Genomic DNA, 17,739 nt, shown 5'->3' with positions numbered 1-17,739 from the left:
GGCAGGTGTTCAATGAGATGTTGCATCTCGTCCCAGTGGGCTCTGTCATAGCGCGCAAGTAGTGCCTGGGAGTTCGCGATGCGCCACTGGTTTGCAGCTTGTGCTGCGACTCTCTTACCAGCTGCATCGAACTTGCGGCTTTCTTTATCTGGGGGTGGTGCATCTCCAGATGTGTGGGAGTTGGCCCTTTTCCTAGCTGCTCCTACAACGACAGAGTCTGGTGGCAGCTGTGTAGTGATGAAAACCGGGTCTGTAGGAGGCGCCTTATACTTTTTTTCCACCCTTGGTGTGATTGCCCTACTTTTGACCGGCTCCTTAAAGATTTCTTTTGCGTGCCGGAGCATACCAGGGAGCATAGGCAGGCTTTGGTATGAGCTGTGGGTGGAGGAGAGTGTGTTGAATAAAAAATCATCCTCGACCTGTTCTGAGTGGAGGCTTACGTTGTGAAATTGTGCTGCTCTAGCCAACACTTGAGAATAAGCGGTGCTGTCCTCTGGTGGAGATGGCTTCGTAGGGTATGCCTCCGGACTGTTATCTGACACTGGGGCGTCGTATAGGTCCCATGCGTCTTGATCTTGGTCACCCTGGCTTATGGTGGTGTGAGCTGGGGAGTGTGATGGAGTTTGTGCTGGTGAGACGTTAATCACGGGCGGAGGAGAGGGTGGTGGGATAACTCTTTTCACCACTTTTGGTTGTGGTGTCTGTTCAGTTTGGAACTCCAACCTTCTCTTTCTTCTAATGGGGGGAAGGGTGCTTATTTTTCCTGTCCCCTGCTGTATGAAAATACGCTTTTGCGTATGGTCCACATCAGTGGATTGTAGCTCTTCCTCAAACCTATGCTTTTGCATTTGGGAGGTTAGCGAGTGCTCTTCTGTATAAGAGCCTGAAGCTGGGTCGCTTGCAGTTTGTTTCGGGACCGAAACCCTGTCTGCGTGTTTTTTCGGCTTCGAGGTGACTTTTTTCTTTTTCGGGGCCGAAACCTCTCGGCGTCGATCTTCTTCGGTGCCGCTGTCTCGGCGTCGAGCCGTGTCCACACCGGCATTTCGGTGTCGAGGCTTGTCTGCAGCACTTTCTCGGTCCCGAGAAGGCTGCGTGCCGGTGTCTCGACCGGAGTCGGACGATCTCGGCACTGTTTGGGCCTTTTTCGGTGCCGACGGTCGGTCACCGAATTTATGGGTGGAGCCATGGCCTGATGGCAGTGGCGTCCCCTGGGCCTTGTAAATCTTCCTCTGTGTGGTTTTCGACGTCTTACTCACGGTTTGTGTATCGTCGAATCCTTCGGAGTCCGATTCTTGGATCGAAAAGGATCCCTCCTCTTCTTGTTCCTCGAACTCCCGGTGGGCTGTCGGCGCGGACGCCATCTGAAGTCTTCTGGCTCGACGGTCTCGGAGAGTTTTTCGGGACCGGAACGCACGACAGGCCTCGCAGGTGTCTTCGCTGTGCTCAGGTGACAGGCACAGGTTACAGACCAAGTGTTGGTCTGTATAGGGGTATTTATTGTGGCATTTGGGGCAGAAACGGAACGGGGTCCGTTCCATCGGCGTTCTTCAGCACGCGGTCGGGCCGACCAGGCCCCGACGGGGGATCGAAAAACTACCCCGAAGGGCACCGGAGCTCTTCGATCTTCGATGCGGTGTTGAATCTAACTACGCCGATCCCGAACGCAACAATACCGACGAAAATCTTCCGAAATTAGCTATCTTTCCGTTCCGAAACTCGGAGCGACAGGAACACGTCCGAACCCGATGGCGGAAAAAAAACAATCGAAGATGGAGTCGACGCCCATGCGCAATGGACACAAAAGGAGGAGTCACTCGGTCCCGTGACTCGAAAGACTTCTTCGAAGAAAAACAACTTGTAACACTCCGGCCCAACACCAGATGGCGAGCTATTGCAAAACATGCGTATCTACAGCGACAGATGCCATCGAACACCCAGTTATCTATGTGGACATATTCTATGCTTTAAAACTTCATAAAAAATATACTTTTGACTGACAAACGCATCATACCTTTCATGTTATACCATTATTTTCTTAATTCATATAAAAATGTCTGCAAAGCTTCTGTATAAACAGCAAGACAGCACTTCAATTCTTAAAGGAAATTATTCAATGGAAAAGGGTTGGCAAACAAACAGGTGTAAACTGCACAAGGCATGTAAGTGATAACATCATTTTACACTCATTACAAAATGGTTCTAAAAGAATGGCCTACAAGGTTAACTTAAAAGTTGGGTTTCTCTGCCAAAACAGATTGCTTTTTTACATTTCCTTTACTTTTCCTTATTGCATTCATCACATGCATTCTAGTCTGAATTTCAATGTCTTTTTTAATTATAACATGGGAAGCCATTAATTAGTAAATACGTACTGCTCACTAACTGCTTATCTTGTTTGGCACAAAAGAAGAGAATATTTACTAGGCAATAACTACATTCATTAAACTACTTTTAAAAAGAAAACAAAAATACATTATATCAGCCACACACATTCCTCCATAATCTAATTTTGGATGCAAACAGAAACGAAGGGGAATAAAAAAAACATTATGTTAACAATGAAAACATGAAAATAAATTTTAGGTAAATCAAGACCAGTACATTTCTTACCAAAGTTTCAAGTAGTGCAAAATATACTCTGCTAGATCATTCATACTTTGGCCAACACCAGATTTTCCTGTTTTTCTATGTCCCAAAGTCTAGCTATTTACATTTCTCTGAGCAACACATTACCATTTTTCTCAAGAGCAACACAATGGAAAAACCTTGTTTGCCACTCAATTTACAGATTAATGTCTAACTCATACTGACTCCAATTCAAATAATGTGATTTGTATGCTTGACGAACACAGTAAAGCATGCAATATCTGCCCAACCCAGAGGTCTTAAATCCCAAGGTAATCTAAATGGTTATGAGGAGTACAAATCACACCAGTCTACCTTTTTTTTGTTGTAAAATCTGGGCAGATAGGTCCACTGCAACTCACTCGGATGAATTTAAAAAAATGATACTGTGGGTCACAAAATTTGCAGAGGTTTTTGCTGTAAACTCTTGCAAAATTTACAACAATGTTTTTCTTCCATGAAACATGTAACACCGTGTTAAGTCTTATAAAATCTACTGATGTCAAAACAATGCATAGCAATATTGAATTTCCTGCAGAAGAAACATAATAATTATTGCATAAATGGGTCTTTAATATTGAAAGATGGAAACTCCCATCTGTTATTTCTCAGAATGCTTGGCACTATCACAAGAAACAGGTGTGAAACTTTAGACAAACTAAAAATATGCAAATGCTTTTAAACTGCCTGCCAATATATCTCTCTCTACACACACACACACACATACACACACAGTATGTTAATTAAAAAATGTATGCAGTGCAGTAATTTATGCAAATTCCTTTATTGGTTTTTAGGTTTGATCTAAACTGCCAAAAATTCTGCCCAACAAAGAAAAGAGAGAACCAAGTGAACTGAAATGCACAAAATAGGCACAATTAGATTGTTTAACAGTAATTGAGAACTGTTCCTGTTAGCCTATGAAAAGTATTTCTACAATGTAGAAATCGACTCCCCAAGTGTTTCAGGACAACAGTAACAACCAGAGGAATATTATATGGTCAGGTCACAATAAGTTACACTGAATTACATTTCTAGGCAATGTATTTTAGAGTGACAGCTTTGCAGATCACTAACAGATTAACAACAAATCTGTATATTGAAGTGGTTTCCTAATGTTAAAAAGTGCTGCATTCTTAATGAATCTAGCAGTTCTTAAAAAATATTTTTTCAAAATAAAGGTACTGCTTGATCAAACGAAATATGGCACATAGTAACCTAATTGTGCTTGTGTCTGATGGCATCTAGTTCAAACTTTTTAAAATGAATATTTAAGAAAATGAACAAAATAAATTTATATTTATATATATATATATATTGAACTGCAAAAGTGCTCACTACCGGACTCCTAGAGGCCCAAGAGGGGTGATGCGTCATAAACCGGCAGAGCACTCCGGTTAATGATTATAAACAATACAAAAACTTCCACAGGAAGACGGACACTCACGTGATCAAGGCTGCTTGACAGCCGAAACACGTTGTCGTTGTGTTAATAAACACTAGATAATTTTTTGAGAATTCCTGAGTGTGCGTCTTCCTGTGGAAGTTTTTGTATTGTGTATATATATATATATATATATATATATATATATATATATATATATATATATATATATATATTCTTTACAGCAGAAATTCACAGTCCACAAACCCATTTTATGGATGTTACTTTGCGTCATTTTATGCTAGTACGAAGACAGAGTGCCTTGGATAAATTAACATTATTGTGCCAATCAAATATGCAGTTTGTGGTGCATTAAGGGATGTTACCTACAATTTATAGCCAGAGGAATGGCAGTTTTCAGAATACAAAAGTTGTGGGGCAATCATGGGGACTACACTTACGTATCTGCATGAAGAACAGCAAAACAAAGTCAATTTGTAATTTCCTGATTTATAAAAGCACATCTCTGTACACATATAACTCTACATAAAAAAAAACTCTGTGCCAGATGCATAAAATTGAAAATGAAGAGACATGTTTAACACAAAGCTGAGCAGAAACAGGGATGGTATCAAAGACTTCAGCCAAAGAATAATTAAATTATCAAGCAATTCGAATGATACAACGCAAATACAACAGACAAGGTTCACTTTGCGAAAAACAGGGCAAAGAAAACATTTATTTGCAAGTAATCTTTGAAAGTGCTTGATGTGTCAGATCAATGTCAAAATAAAAAACACAGGTTTGGGAACTAAATTACATTACCCCATTTTACAAATCCAAGTGCACAGTCTTTGAAAAATACAAAGCATATTTTTGTTGATGGTGATCTCTCACAAGCTTAAAAGCATGCCCAGCAAGCAAAGCTTTGCAAGACTAACGTAAAATGTAAATTAAAAGGTACTCTAATCATGTGACAATCATCCACATGTTTTGCAATTCACAGTTGAGTACTACAAAGGGTATTTTTGGCCCATATAAAAATAATGTCTTGCAACTCAAAGTGCATTTTAAAAATAAAAACAATCCACTATTTTTATCAAATAAAATATTTACACCATTTGGTTTACAATGAGAACTGTTCTTCATGCTATGACCATTGGGACATCATCAGAGAATCCGGTTATTAAAGGATCGTCATCATCATCACCTAAATAAAAACAAAATAAAACTATTTTTACTTTTCAATATTTTCTTTTTTTTCACCTCATGCAAAGGTAAGGCAACATCGTTATTCATTAACAATTGTGTTGCACTCACTACATAGACACTGACATTTCAAGAGTATTTTTTATAATCTCACTATCAACTAACAAGTATGAGATAGCTCTGTGTGACAATTCAGTTAGTCAAAGGTGATTTTAAATAAGGACAATTTATTTGACAAATAAATCTACTGCCAGTTATAAATGGCCAGAGACTCAAAATATGATACTACAAACATGATGTCAAACAAAGCAGCAAGTAGTACAGTATGTTAAAGTGCCAACCGTGCAATGATAGCTGGCCTCTTTGAATGTCACAAATACACAGCCATGGGTATGTAAAATTAGTATCACGCTCCAAAGATTCTCAATGGGACTAACCAAGGGACAACATCAGACTACGTAGCATTCAACACCAGTCCTAATATCTTATTTATGTCTATTGCATTGTCTGCAAAGCCACCACCCCCACCAGCTATATGTATTGTACCCTGGATTGTAGAAAAGCCAACAGTACATGCAAGACATAGGTCTGAAAATCAATCTCACAGACAGAACATTTGTACAACTAAGCTTTGTCAACATGACCAATGGCAACCACAAACACGGATCTTATTGTGAACAATGTTCCCATCCTCTTTAATATTTTTTAAGAGCAGAAGAACAAGTTACTTACTTTCAGTAATGCATTATCTGGTAGAGACTATCTAGATGAAGATTCCTTACCTTTGATTTTCCCAGACGACAGGCTGTATCTAGAAACTTATGCTGAGCATTACTCTTTGCGTCGGGTGGCTCTATGCGTCTCCACGTGGCGAAGTTGGCGCAGGATGTGATGTCACGGCCACCTACATAGGCACCACCCAGGCACGCTGGCATCAGTTACTTTGGCCATAACTTTCCATGCCAGAAGCACAGAGGCATGATAAGAACTGGTGCAATGTGTGTCAAAACTAGGGCCCTAAAAAAGGGTTCACCATGACCCTAGTAACAAGTCCACAGTGCGGGAGGCATGGGTGAGGGTAAGGAATCTGCAGCTAGATGAGTCTCTACCAGACAATGCGTTAACAAAGTTAAGTAACTTGTTCATCCGATAGAGACTTCTAGCTGAAGACACCATACCTTTGCTTAGATACCCAAGCCATATCCTCCTGGCAGTGGGCTGCAGACAATACTTTAGACTAAAAAGTCCTGCAGGACCAAACAGGTGAAATGCCACGAAAGGGGAAAAAGGCAGACAGGTGACCAGAAGTCACTGAGATGCCCAAGGACTTGGCCGTAGCCTGAGAGTCTTTGAATCGCTCCTGCACTGAGTCTGCCTTCTCGCCAAACAAGCAAGTGCCACCAAAGGGCATGGTCAACAGATTTGCTTCAACATAACCCCAAAAAACAAATGTCCTCAGCCAGCAGGGGTGCCTTGAGGCCATTGTCGATGCAACCGTTCTGCCCAGCGAGTCAGTCGTGTCTAAGCCACAATGTATGGTGATCTTAGCTGCATCTCTCCCGTCTTTCACCGCTTGGGAGAGTATGGCTCAGGCCTCTTCCAGAACCTGAGGCAGCACTTGCACAACCATGTTCCAAATGGTATGGGAGTAACAGCCTGACAAGCACAAGGGGCTCACCGACCTCAGTGCCAGGCTGGTGGAAGAAAAAAAACTCTTTCCAAGAGGGTCCAGCCTCTTGGATTACCTCTCCAAGGAAGCAGAAGATAATGTGCTGCGGGACGTAGAGGCTTGGACCATCACGCTCTCAGGGATTGGGTGCTGGCTGAGAAAGCTAGGATCGCTCAGAGCATGCCGATGGCAATGGGCAATCGCCCTATTAAAAGGAGTCTCTGTGCTGGACAAGTTCCCAGCTGGACGTCTCTAAGTGCCTCATTGAAGGGCAAAAGGGTTTCAGATGTGGAAGCCCCAAGTTTAAGCACTTCTGAGAAGTTGGTCTTGACAGCCTGTTAGGTCAGATCGAGATCCAAGACCTTCAATGCCCTATATGCACCACCATCGCATAGGATGCTCCATCCTCAGTAGCCACAGTGGGGGGGAAGAGATCAAACCAGTGTCTTGAGAGCTGTCCAGACCACTGGACTCTCCAGGCTTCTCATACCAGTCCATGTTCTAGCTGGTATTCTAAAGGGTCCAGCGACCCCTCCCACTCTTCTCCCATGGCTGGCTTCATAAAATAAGGATCAGACAATGATATGGCAACTGTGGACACCATCTGAATCGTTCTGGCTCCGGATCATTGAGTATGAGAATTGGACTGGAGCTGCCGGTGGGTGCCAGGAGCATCGGCATTGTAACCGGCGCTGGGGCAGGTCACCTGGATAGCAGAGCCTCCCCCAGATAAAAGCGTGGATCCTGCTGGAGTTATGGTCCCACTCGAGGCACCACAGGCAAACAAGATGGTGATCAGTGACCAACATGGCATGGTGACCGGTGCCACAGTTTGTACCCAGCCTTCCATTTAGACATTCTCGACACACTAGCAAAAAACTCGACAAAATGTTGAAAAAAGGCCTGGTGACTAAGGGGTAGCTCTCTCCGCATCTGCGCTAACTGGTGTGGAAAGAAAAAAAACTGATGCCCATGCACCCTGGTGGCGCGTATGTAGGTGGCCAAAAAGTCACATCAGGTGCCAACAACGCCACACGGAGTCTGATGGAGCCACCCGACAGCGCGAGCAAGGGGTATTGCTCAGCAAAAGTTTCCAGATCCAGCTCGACACCTGGGGAAATCAAAGGTAAGGAATCTGCAGCTAGAAGTCTCTATCAGGTCACCTTGTTAGCACCTGTAGGGATCAGGTATTTGAAATGAGAATTAAAACAGAGGGAATATGCAATTTGTTTGTATTATATAAAGACTTTGAAGGGAAAATGGTTACCTAAATCTTCTCCTGATGAAAAGATGGCAGATCCAAGTCGAGAGCTGTAATGACTGTTTGCGAAGGCAGTGAAACTACTCTGCAATCTTCGGTGTCGCATGTACAAGATTGCAAAGCCCAAACCAGTTGCCATAAGTAACAAGAAGAGCACTGGTACTACTACTGATGCTATGTCGGTGGATTTCTCTGATGTGGACATTGAAGAATCAGCATCTGAAACTAGAAATGACAAGTTTGAAAGGGACAAAAGTTAAATTATGCAGCACACAGTAAATTGCACAGCTGTACCAGTGCTTCTATGAATGTGACAAACACTGAATGTAAAAAAGAGGTTCTTATTACAGAGCAGCATAATGTTACACATTCCGTAAGGCCAGATCATAGAATTGTAGTAGGTACAGTTCTCGATTCAGTGCCACATGCAGCTTGGCTAAAGCAATTGAGTTCAAATTCATTTTCAAGTCTGCAATAAGTGATGCTGGATGCCAACAGGCTCCGCATCTATGGATTAAGTACAAGTACAAAAAGACAGGCTGGTTGCAGATCTCCAAAATATGGCTCTGAAAGTAATATTAGCATTTTGATAACACTGATTGCTCAGAATAGCTGTGGGGCTTTTGTACCACGGCTATGTATAATCTGTACTGTAACACACTAAGAATATCCACTAGTTCAAACTGTACCAAAGCCAAGAATGGTAAGGGCCAGGGATGTCTGAAAGAACATACATGACCCGCAAAAAGCTAGCAACCATTATAGCCTTAGAGCCCGCTGTAGAGGGCTATACCGGCCATTAAATGCCCGCTCCAGCAGCAAGGGCCTTTAACAAGGGAGCAAGACTTTAATTGCCGGTATAGCCCAGCTATGAAGGGCTATAAGTCTATTAGAACATTCTGCCACTAGAGGGCAGACTGTTCTAATAAATAGAACAAAGTCCTCATGGAGCCCAAGGGGATTAAAATCCTCTTGGGCTCTGTGAGGCCTTTGTTCACAGCGAACATTAGAATGTTGATGCTCTAGCTTTTACCAGCCACTAAAAGCCCAAAGCACTCCATCGTCTCCAATGGAGCTCCCAACTTTCCAATGTTCTAATATATCGTGGACATAGCACAAATTTCATCGCAATGCTTTACTCAATGTTTTTACATGTTGTAAAAAGATCAAGGTTAAAAAAATAGTTAATGGTAAAACAAAATGATCACCTCGAAAAGGTACAACTGAATGGAATATTACAATTGGAAAAAGAGGATGTTAAATTCCAGATGATTAAAGGACCCCACCACCTGTTGATGGTGATCACTTGTCTAAACCAGTCTTGCTGTCCCAAACTATTTTACAATTTATAACAAGACACCTATAGGACAGATCAGATATGGATGTCACCATGCTCAAAGTGTTTTAGGTAGTTTGGCACAAAAATTATATCGAGAGGCAATATCTCATTTGTAATTTGGGCAGATGGAAGAAAAAGGTAAAGTATATGCGAAGCGTTTGACATTGCCAAATAAAAGAAATATAAATTAATTTTTAACTACAGGACTCATGCTGGAAAATTAAAGACCTTTAGAATTTACCAGAAAGAATGTACTCAGAGATATTTACAAACCTCAATAGAACATTCTTCTATTAGGATGGAATCTGATCACCGGTAGCAGATCTTTAACCACAGAGAAGAGATTAGTCTCTAAAGTAAAAGATGAACTGAGAGTGCCATAAACGTTTGTTTCAATCAAGCAGAATTCTTTTTATTGGAAATGGTGCAAATACGTCAAGCACTAGACAAGGTTGTAGGCGGTGGTCAGGTCTTATATACAGATCATCATGGGGATTTTTTCAACAAAATTACACATAGACCAATAAGAATTTCATTCACATTTGGCAGACACCTTCACTCCTCACCTTTTGTTGGTTTGATGACTATTTGCAGTCATTATACAATTTACAAAAGTAAAGTGAAGATGTCAGATGCAAAGGCATGCAAAGGCAGGTATTATACATATATGTTGACAACAATGGAAACAAGTTTATGGTTAAAAAAACAAGCCTTATGTTTGGCTTAATTATTGCTCTGTTCAAAACTAAGGCAAAATTAAAGTTTTGTTTAAATTTGTCAATGGAGCCAAAGTTATCAGGAAAACAAAAAATGTTTTTCCTATGGATACATGATCCTAACTATAACTACCCTAGGGCAACCACCACTCTTGGGAGTTAGGAAATAGAATAAACAAAAACAGATAATCACTCAAAAAACAAAGGTTACAGGGACATTATAGTTAGGCTCACATTTCAAACGTACAACACAATGAAAATTCACCTGCTATAGGTAGAATTATCTAAAGTAAGTATAACTCGTGCCCTAAGGTACCCCCACCATGCACAGGTTTTTCATCAAAATGTTCACTGGAAATATTGCATTGATATTATCAATGATGTTATTAAAGATGCCATGAGTGCCGTAATTTGAAGAGTAATTAGCAGTGCATGTCATCGTGGGGACTGCCTAGGGCAACCAGTCAAATTGGTTGGGGACTGCGGGGGAGCCTGAAGGCCCCAGCGGTTCCAGAGAGGGAGCTGCTAAAGATGAAGCGCCCTCTCTGTCAGAGCAATTATTACATGTCTGCAGGCAGGGTAACAGAGGAAACCTCTGCTTCAAGCAAGCAGGAGCTGTTTGACTGCTTTCGTTTTGTAGAACCAGAGTGTTTGTTCTGACTTGGCAGGAGCTGTCAAAGCTCCTGTCAAGTCAGAGCAAACTACTATGTCCCACGTGACACAGTGGCAGGCCCCAGGGCCATCATTGGCTCCTCAAGGGGGGCCATGCGCTCCCCTCCAACGTGAACTAGCCCCAGGGAGGTGGTGGTCCTCAGGACTGAGGGGGAAGGCTGGGTTACCCCACCTTAATTATGATTAAAGCCCCAGAGAGATGGCAGTCCTTGGGGCTACAGGGGGGCTGCATGGCCCCCGAATTTAGTTTTATGACCTGGGAATGTAGTGGTCCCTGGGGCTGCAGGGAAGGGACCCCTTCATTTATTTTCATTGAAGCCCCGGGAAAGTGGCTAACCCCGGGGCTACAAGGGGTCCACGCATCCCCAAATTCTAATTGTTTAAAGCCCCGGGGAGGTGTCAGTCCCCGGGGATGCAATGATAAATCATAGCCCTGGGGATGTGGTGGTCCCCGGGGAGGATGCGGTCCCCAGGGCCGCAGGGGGGCCGAGTACCCCCTGCATTTGATGGCACATTAGCCCTGGGGAGGTGGCAGTCCCGGGGCTGCTGGTGGACTCGACTGCCCTGGGACCTGGCGTGGGATTCCACACTTTTATTTTTAATAATGTTGGTAAATCCGCAGATCCGCTACGTCCCCACCGAAAAGGGGAGGTGGGGTCACTCTGGCATCCCTTCCCTGGCCCCTTTTCCTTTTTTTTTTTTACATCTTTTTTTCTGGGATTTGGCTGGAGCAGGGTCCCAAGATGGCTACCAATTCTTCCTTGTTGAATGGCTGGCAGCCAATCAGATCTCAGCATGAGATCGGGAGGATTCACAGAGCCTTTGCATCCCTATATATACAAATTTGTTTTTTCTTTAATTACTCAAAAACTACTAAGACTTACACCAAATAACAAAAAGGTCGCTTTCCGGACCGAGAGCCACCTTTCTGCTAAATTTAGTGTAACTCCATTCAGTGGTTCGGGTGCTATTGCTGTTCAAAATCCCAATGGAAAAATGCATGGGGGAAAAAGTGTTTTGGCCCCCCACTCCCTTTTTTCTCAGCCCCCGCTTGACGGATCACCCAAAAACATTCCAGACAGACGTTGAAGTGAGCATAATAATATTATTTTTGGAAAAGTTTGTGAAGATTCATCTAATGGTGCCAAAGTTATCACCAAAACAAAACCATACTTTTTCTATGGAAACTAGGTCCTAACTCTAACTACCTAGTGGTGACCACCACTAGGTAAATAAACCAAAAGTTCATAAGAGTATGTCTAACCCTTTGGGGCATCCAATCGTCTCCTGTAATGAAGGCATCCTAGAGAATACAGCTATGTGTATTGACCATTTTCTATCCCCACTAGTGATCACTTTACCATCATACTGCAGGCATAGCGGTGATTTTCTGACTAAGATTCACAATATTCATTGGGACAAAATGTTCTTGATGATAACTATGGATGTAGAGCAGAGGTCTTCAATCTGGGGGTCGGGACCCCCAGGGGGCAGTGGAGACCTGGAAAGGGGGTCGCACATTCACCCAACTGATCCTTAAAATGCCTCAGCTGAACTTTAATTTGAGTCTCCTGTGCTGTGAAAGCCGCACAGACAGCTAAGGAGACTTTCAGCCCAGGGCGTCTGCTTCCTGAATGAAATGCAAATATGCTCTACGAGCTGATCTGCAAATGTAAAGGGTGCTTGGGAGCAGCTTTTAATGATCGAATCACTCACAGCTTTGTGAGGACAAACATTTATTCTTTTTGAGGGGTAGTGCGAAGAGTTAACAACTGCACTGTGAAGTTCATGCTTTTAATTGTAATTGTATTTACACAGCGCTTACTTCACCTGGAGGTGTTGAAGGGACAGCTATTAAAAAAGAAAGGTATTGAATATGCTCTGATAATACTTAAATCCACATTTTGGAAGCACAGTTTTATAATAAACCTTTTTGTAGTGGCCTATCTTATACTGTGAGCAATGCAAGTATAAAATAATGCCTTACATATTCACAGTACTTTCTGTCACAGGCTGTGACCTCATGGCACGAACAATACACAAGTCACTATTCTCAACTGTACTAACAAAAATGTAGTTCTGTTGCTCTCCGGTTAAACACAGACCTCTGCAGTGCTTTTACTAATAGAGGTTTCATAATGCACTACAGTGCATTTCCCGTTGAGTAACAACTTTATTTTATTTATTTTTCATTTCAGCTGGCTATTATTTTATATGTAGCTACCTGGCGGTGAAAGACTTAAAAAAACGTAGAAAATACTTTTGGTTTATTTATGAGCGGCTTGCGCTGCTGGAGCATCACTTTTTTTGATGCTCCAGCAGCCCAAGCTTCTCAATCATACCTATGAGCTGACTCAAAGCCACCCTGTGCAAGTTGCTGCATTGCCTTACTTTGCGTCAAGGAGGCGTTATATGGGTGTAGTGGTGGGGTTCCCATGCAACACAGATGGATTTTGACGCTGCCCCATATTTACAAAATCACGTAAACTGGAGCAGTACCAAAACCTTACGTCTCCCCAGAGCACACATAATGAGGAGAAATGTTTTAATTTCTCCATGTTTTTTTCTCTTTCCATGTGTGCTGTTATCTGCAACACATGTAGAAAGAGGTACAATGCCTTTCTGGATTGTTTTTGTGCAGGGAGGTGCAGCTTCCTGCACAAATACAATCCTGCCTATGTTTGGTACTAGGCAGCAATTGTGCGCCAGCGCAGGGGGAAAGGACAGAAATGCACTGTATTTCATAAATACGGTCCATTCATGCCCTTTTGTATTGGAGTGTGGCAGTGTAGCAAGAAGACTTGCAGTTCTGCCCCATGTCAAAAAAATTAATAAATAAAAGGACCTTTGTTTTTAGCCACACCCCTGACCACGCCCCCACACTCACTGATCTTTGATTTGCTAAACACTGTTTAATATTATTTCCTCACAGTAAAAATGATTTGCTGTGGGAAATGGGGACATTTTTTTTATTTATTGTTGATCATGAGGAGTACCAGGTTCTAGAAATTTTTATCAGGAGGGGGCCCTTAAACCTAATTTTTTTTAAGAGGGGGTCCCGGCATCAAATAGTTTGAAGACCTCTGATGTAGAGTCTTGTATTGACCATGAATTTGGCTACGTGCCTCTGAGCATTTTTATGGACTAGATCTATGAGCTTTCTGGAACATAATCGTGTACTCCTGGAGTTGACACTATTTGCCTTAGGAATTTTTTTTTCAAATATGATGGAACTCTTTACCGTCAGAAGGTTGGAACTGCGATGGGCACCTGCTTCGCCCCCAGCTTTGCAAATCTCATGATGGGCTGGTGGGAGAAGCAGGTGGCGTGGACGGAGGATAATTCAGAGTACATGCAACATGTTTTAATTTGGACCAGGTTTATTGATGATTTGTTCTTATTATGGAAAGGTCCATGAGCAGAAATTGAATGATAATCCATATAACCTGACATTCACTACCACAATTAGTGACAGAGAGATTAATTTCTTGGATGTGAGACTGTGGGTGGATAAGAGGAAAGTACAGACTACTATCCATTGAAAAATTACTGTGGGTAATAGCATCTTGCACTATAACAGCCACCATCCCTGGGCCTTAAAAAATAGCATACCCTATGGGGCGAAATTATGTTTTAAAAGGGTGAGTAGCACTGATGAGGAGTTTAGGAATCATTTAGTACAAATGAGAAGTAGGCTTCGAAATAGGGGTATAGACCAAAGATTCTAGATATGGCTAAAAATAAATATCCCAATAGAAGATGTAGGAAGAGGGATATAGAAATACATTTTGTCACAACATTTAGCGTCTCCTCAGTAATTATAACTCGCGCCCTAGAGTAACTATAACTTGCACCTCCACTAATGCAGTTTTCTCATCAATAATTTTATTGTAAATGTTGCAGTGATAATATTAATGATGCCATAGATGTTGTCATTAATGATGTAATATGTTGAGTAATTAGCTGTGCATGGTGCAGGTGCAAGTTATATATACCTTAGGGCACGAGTTATAGTCACTTAAGTTAACAATAACTATAACTGCTGAATTTCTATGATTTTGTGCGACGAAATTCAGAACCTAACTATATTGTCCCTGTCACATTTGTTTTTCCAGTAAATTTCTATGTTTTTTTTTAGAATGCACAGACATAAATATAAGCAGCGCCGTGCGCAGCTAGGTTTGGCCCGCGGGCCCTGCCTAAGGCCAGGCACATCGACCAACACTCCTGCATGCACCCAAACCCAAGCTTCACAAGACCTTGGCCGTGTGCAGGATGAGGTTGGATGCAGTGGGTGTTTTTTGTCCCGGTTTTTCTCTGGAACTGCTGGTCCGGACTCTAGGATCCACTCATGTATCCGTGGTTCCACGGAGCGAACAAAAAATTAAAATAAATAAAGAGTCATTTTCTGCCCACGAGGGGCCCCCTCTATCTGTCCTAGGGGTCAGGATACTAGTATGCTGACCCCTTATGTGTTTTTGCACTCCTTTTCCCATCCCGAGCTGATGTGACATACAAAAGGGCAGCAACAACTTTTCTGCTGGGTTACGACCAGCCAATCGGGTACTTGCTTTTCCCCCAGATTCAGAAATCTGGTGCCGGAACCGTGGGTCTGGATCATCAGGGGATCTGCGTCCCCATATTTCTATATTTTTTGCCCTTAAATTACTCCGAAACTACTGAACAGATTCGCAACAAATCGCAAAAAGTGCGATCTGGAAAACAGAATGTAGCTTTGTGCCAAACTGGTGTAGTTCCGTTCAGTGGTTCGGGCTGTAGGCGTGTCTAAAGGTCCTATGAAAAAATGAATGGAGAGAATGCATTTTGCGACCCCCCCCTTTTTCCTGGCCCGACTTGACAGATCACCCCAAAACTTTCAAGGCAGAAACTGAACTTATCAAAGTATACGTTTAGAAAATTTCATGAAGATTTCTCAAGCAGCACCAAAGTTCTAGGCAAAAAAAAAATGCTTTTTCTATAGAAACTAGGTCCTAACTATAACTGCCTAGTGGTGACTGCCACTAGGTTAGATATATATATATATATATATATATATATATATATAAAATGTCACTTACCCAGTGTACATGTGTTCGTGGCATGTTCTGCTGCAGATTCACATGCTATGCACAGGTCCTGCCATCTAGTGTTGGGCTCGAAGTGTTACAAGTTGTTTTTCTAGAAAGAAGTCTTTTCGAGTTACGGGACCGAGTGACTCCTCCTTTTCGGCTCCATTGCGCATGGGCATCGACTCCATCTTAGATTGTTTTCCCGCAGAGGGTAAGGTAGGAGTGATAGAGTGTAAAGAAAGAGATGTCTATGCAATGGAATAGAGATATATATACATATGTACAAATTTAAATGTAACTTAAATGGTTATAGGCTCCCGGGGAGGAGGGAGGGTGCATGTGAATCTGCAGCAGAACATGCCACGAACAGATGTACACTGGGTAAGTGACATTTTCCGTTCGATGGCATGTGTAGCTGCAGATACACATGCTATGCATAGACTACAAAGCAGTTTTCCTCCCATAAGCGGTGGTTAGCCTGTAGGAGTTGAAGTTGTTTGAAATAGTGTTCTTAGTACAGCCTGTCCTACTGTGGCCTGTTGTGTTGCTAACACATTTACACAGTAATGCTTGGTAAATGTATGAGGTGCTGACCAAGTGGCTGCTTTACAAATTTCTATCATTGGTATATTCTCTAGAAATGGCAAAAACAACAGGTGATGGACGGAATGCTGAACATTGTCAAACATTCACCCCCAGTACAATGATCTGGGCCTAAATCCATCGTTTTTTTGCTGCCCATGCCATTCCAGTTTGGACCCAGCCATATGCAAATCAGTCTTGACCCTGTTCCCCATGGGAACAGTCCAGCCTGAACTGCTAGGCCAGGTCTTCCCTGGACTGGAAACAAGCATCCTGGGACCGGTTTCGGGGTTTCACCCCTCATCAGCCAGGCTAGCTTGAATCCAGTGGCATGGGAAGCACGGGACCCACGTCTGGGCATACCCTTCCCACTTAGGGCGACAAAGCAAAAACAACAAGTGATGGACGGAATGCTGAACATTGTCAAACATTCACCCCCAGTACAATGATCTGGGCCTAAATCCATCGTTTTTTTGCTGCCCATGCCATTCCAGTTTGGACCCAGCCATATGCAAATCAGTCTTGACCCTGTTCCCCATGGGAACAGTCCAGCCCGAACTGCTAGGCCAGGTCTTCCCTGGACTGGAAACAAGCATCCTGGGACCGGTTTTGGGGTTTCACCCCTCATCAGCCAGGCTAGCTTGAATCCAGTGGCATGGGAAGCACGGGACCCACGTCTGGGCATACCCTTGCCACTTAGGGCGACAAAGCAAAAACAACAAGTGATGGACGGAATGCTGAACATTGTCAAACATTCACCCCCAGTACAATGATCTGGGCCTAAATCCATCGTTTTTTGCTGCCCATGCCATTCCAGTTTGGACCCAGCCATATGCAAATCAGTCTTGACCCTGTTCCCCATGGGAACAGTCCAGCCCGAACTGCTAGGCCAGGTCTTCCCTGGACTGGAAACAAGCATCCTGGGACCGGTTTCGGGGTTTCACCCCTCATCAGCCAGGCTAGCTTGAATCCAGTGGCATGGGAAGCACGGGACCCACGTCTCTAGAAATGCCATTGTTGCTCCTTTCTTCCTGGTGGAGTGTGCTATTGGTGTTACTAATAGCTCTCTTTTTGCTTTTAGGTAACAGGTTTGGGTGCACTTTACTATCCATCTGGCTATTTCTTGTTTTGAGAAAGGATTACCAGTATGGGTTTTTTCGAATGCAACAAATAACTGTTTAGTTTTTCGAAATGATTTTGTCCTATCAATGTA

General features: G+C 42.8%; 1 protein-coding gene across 1 annotated transcript in view; it reads right to left on the bottom strand.

The window, feature by feature from the left end:
• Positions 1 to 4,500: 4,500 nt before the first annotated feature.
• Positions 4,501 to 17,739, bottom strand: part of SORL1 (sortilin related receptor 1) — a 669,532-nt gene continuing 656,293 nt past the window's right edge. Inside the window, exons 47-48 of the mRNA XM_069225024.1 lie at positions 8,155 to 8,373; positions 4,501 to 5,219 (exon numbers count right to left, since the gene is read on the bottom strand). Coding sequence (XP_069081125.1) covers positions 5,155 to 5,219; positions 8,155 to 8,373 — 284 coding nt within the window. The 3' untranslated portion in view covers positions 4,501 to 5,154. The remainder of the gene's footprint in view (positions 5,220 to 8,154; positions 8,374 to 17,739) is intronic.

This window comes from Pleurodeles waltl, chromosome 3_1, assembly GCF_031143425.1.
Source record: "Pleurodeles waltl isolate 20211129_DDA chromosome 3_1, aPleWal1.hap1.20221129, whole genome shotgun sequence".
NCBI classification, from domain to species: domain Eukaryota; kingdom Metazoa; phylum Chordata; class Amphibia; order Caudata; family Salamandridae; genus Pleurodeles; species Pleurodeles waltl.
The sequence above is the reverse complement of the archived record's forward strand: the minus strand, read 5'-3'. Positions and strand labels throughout refer to the sequence as shown.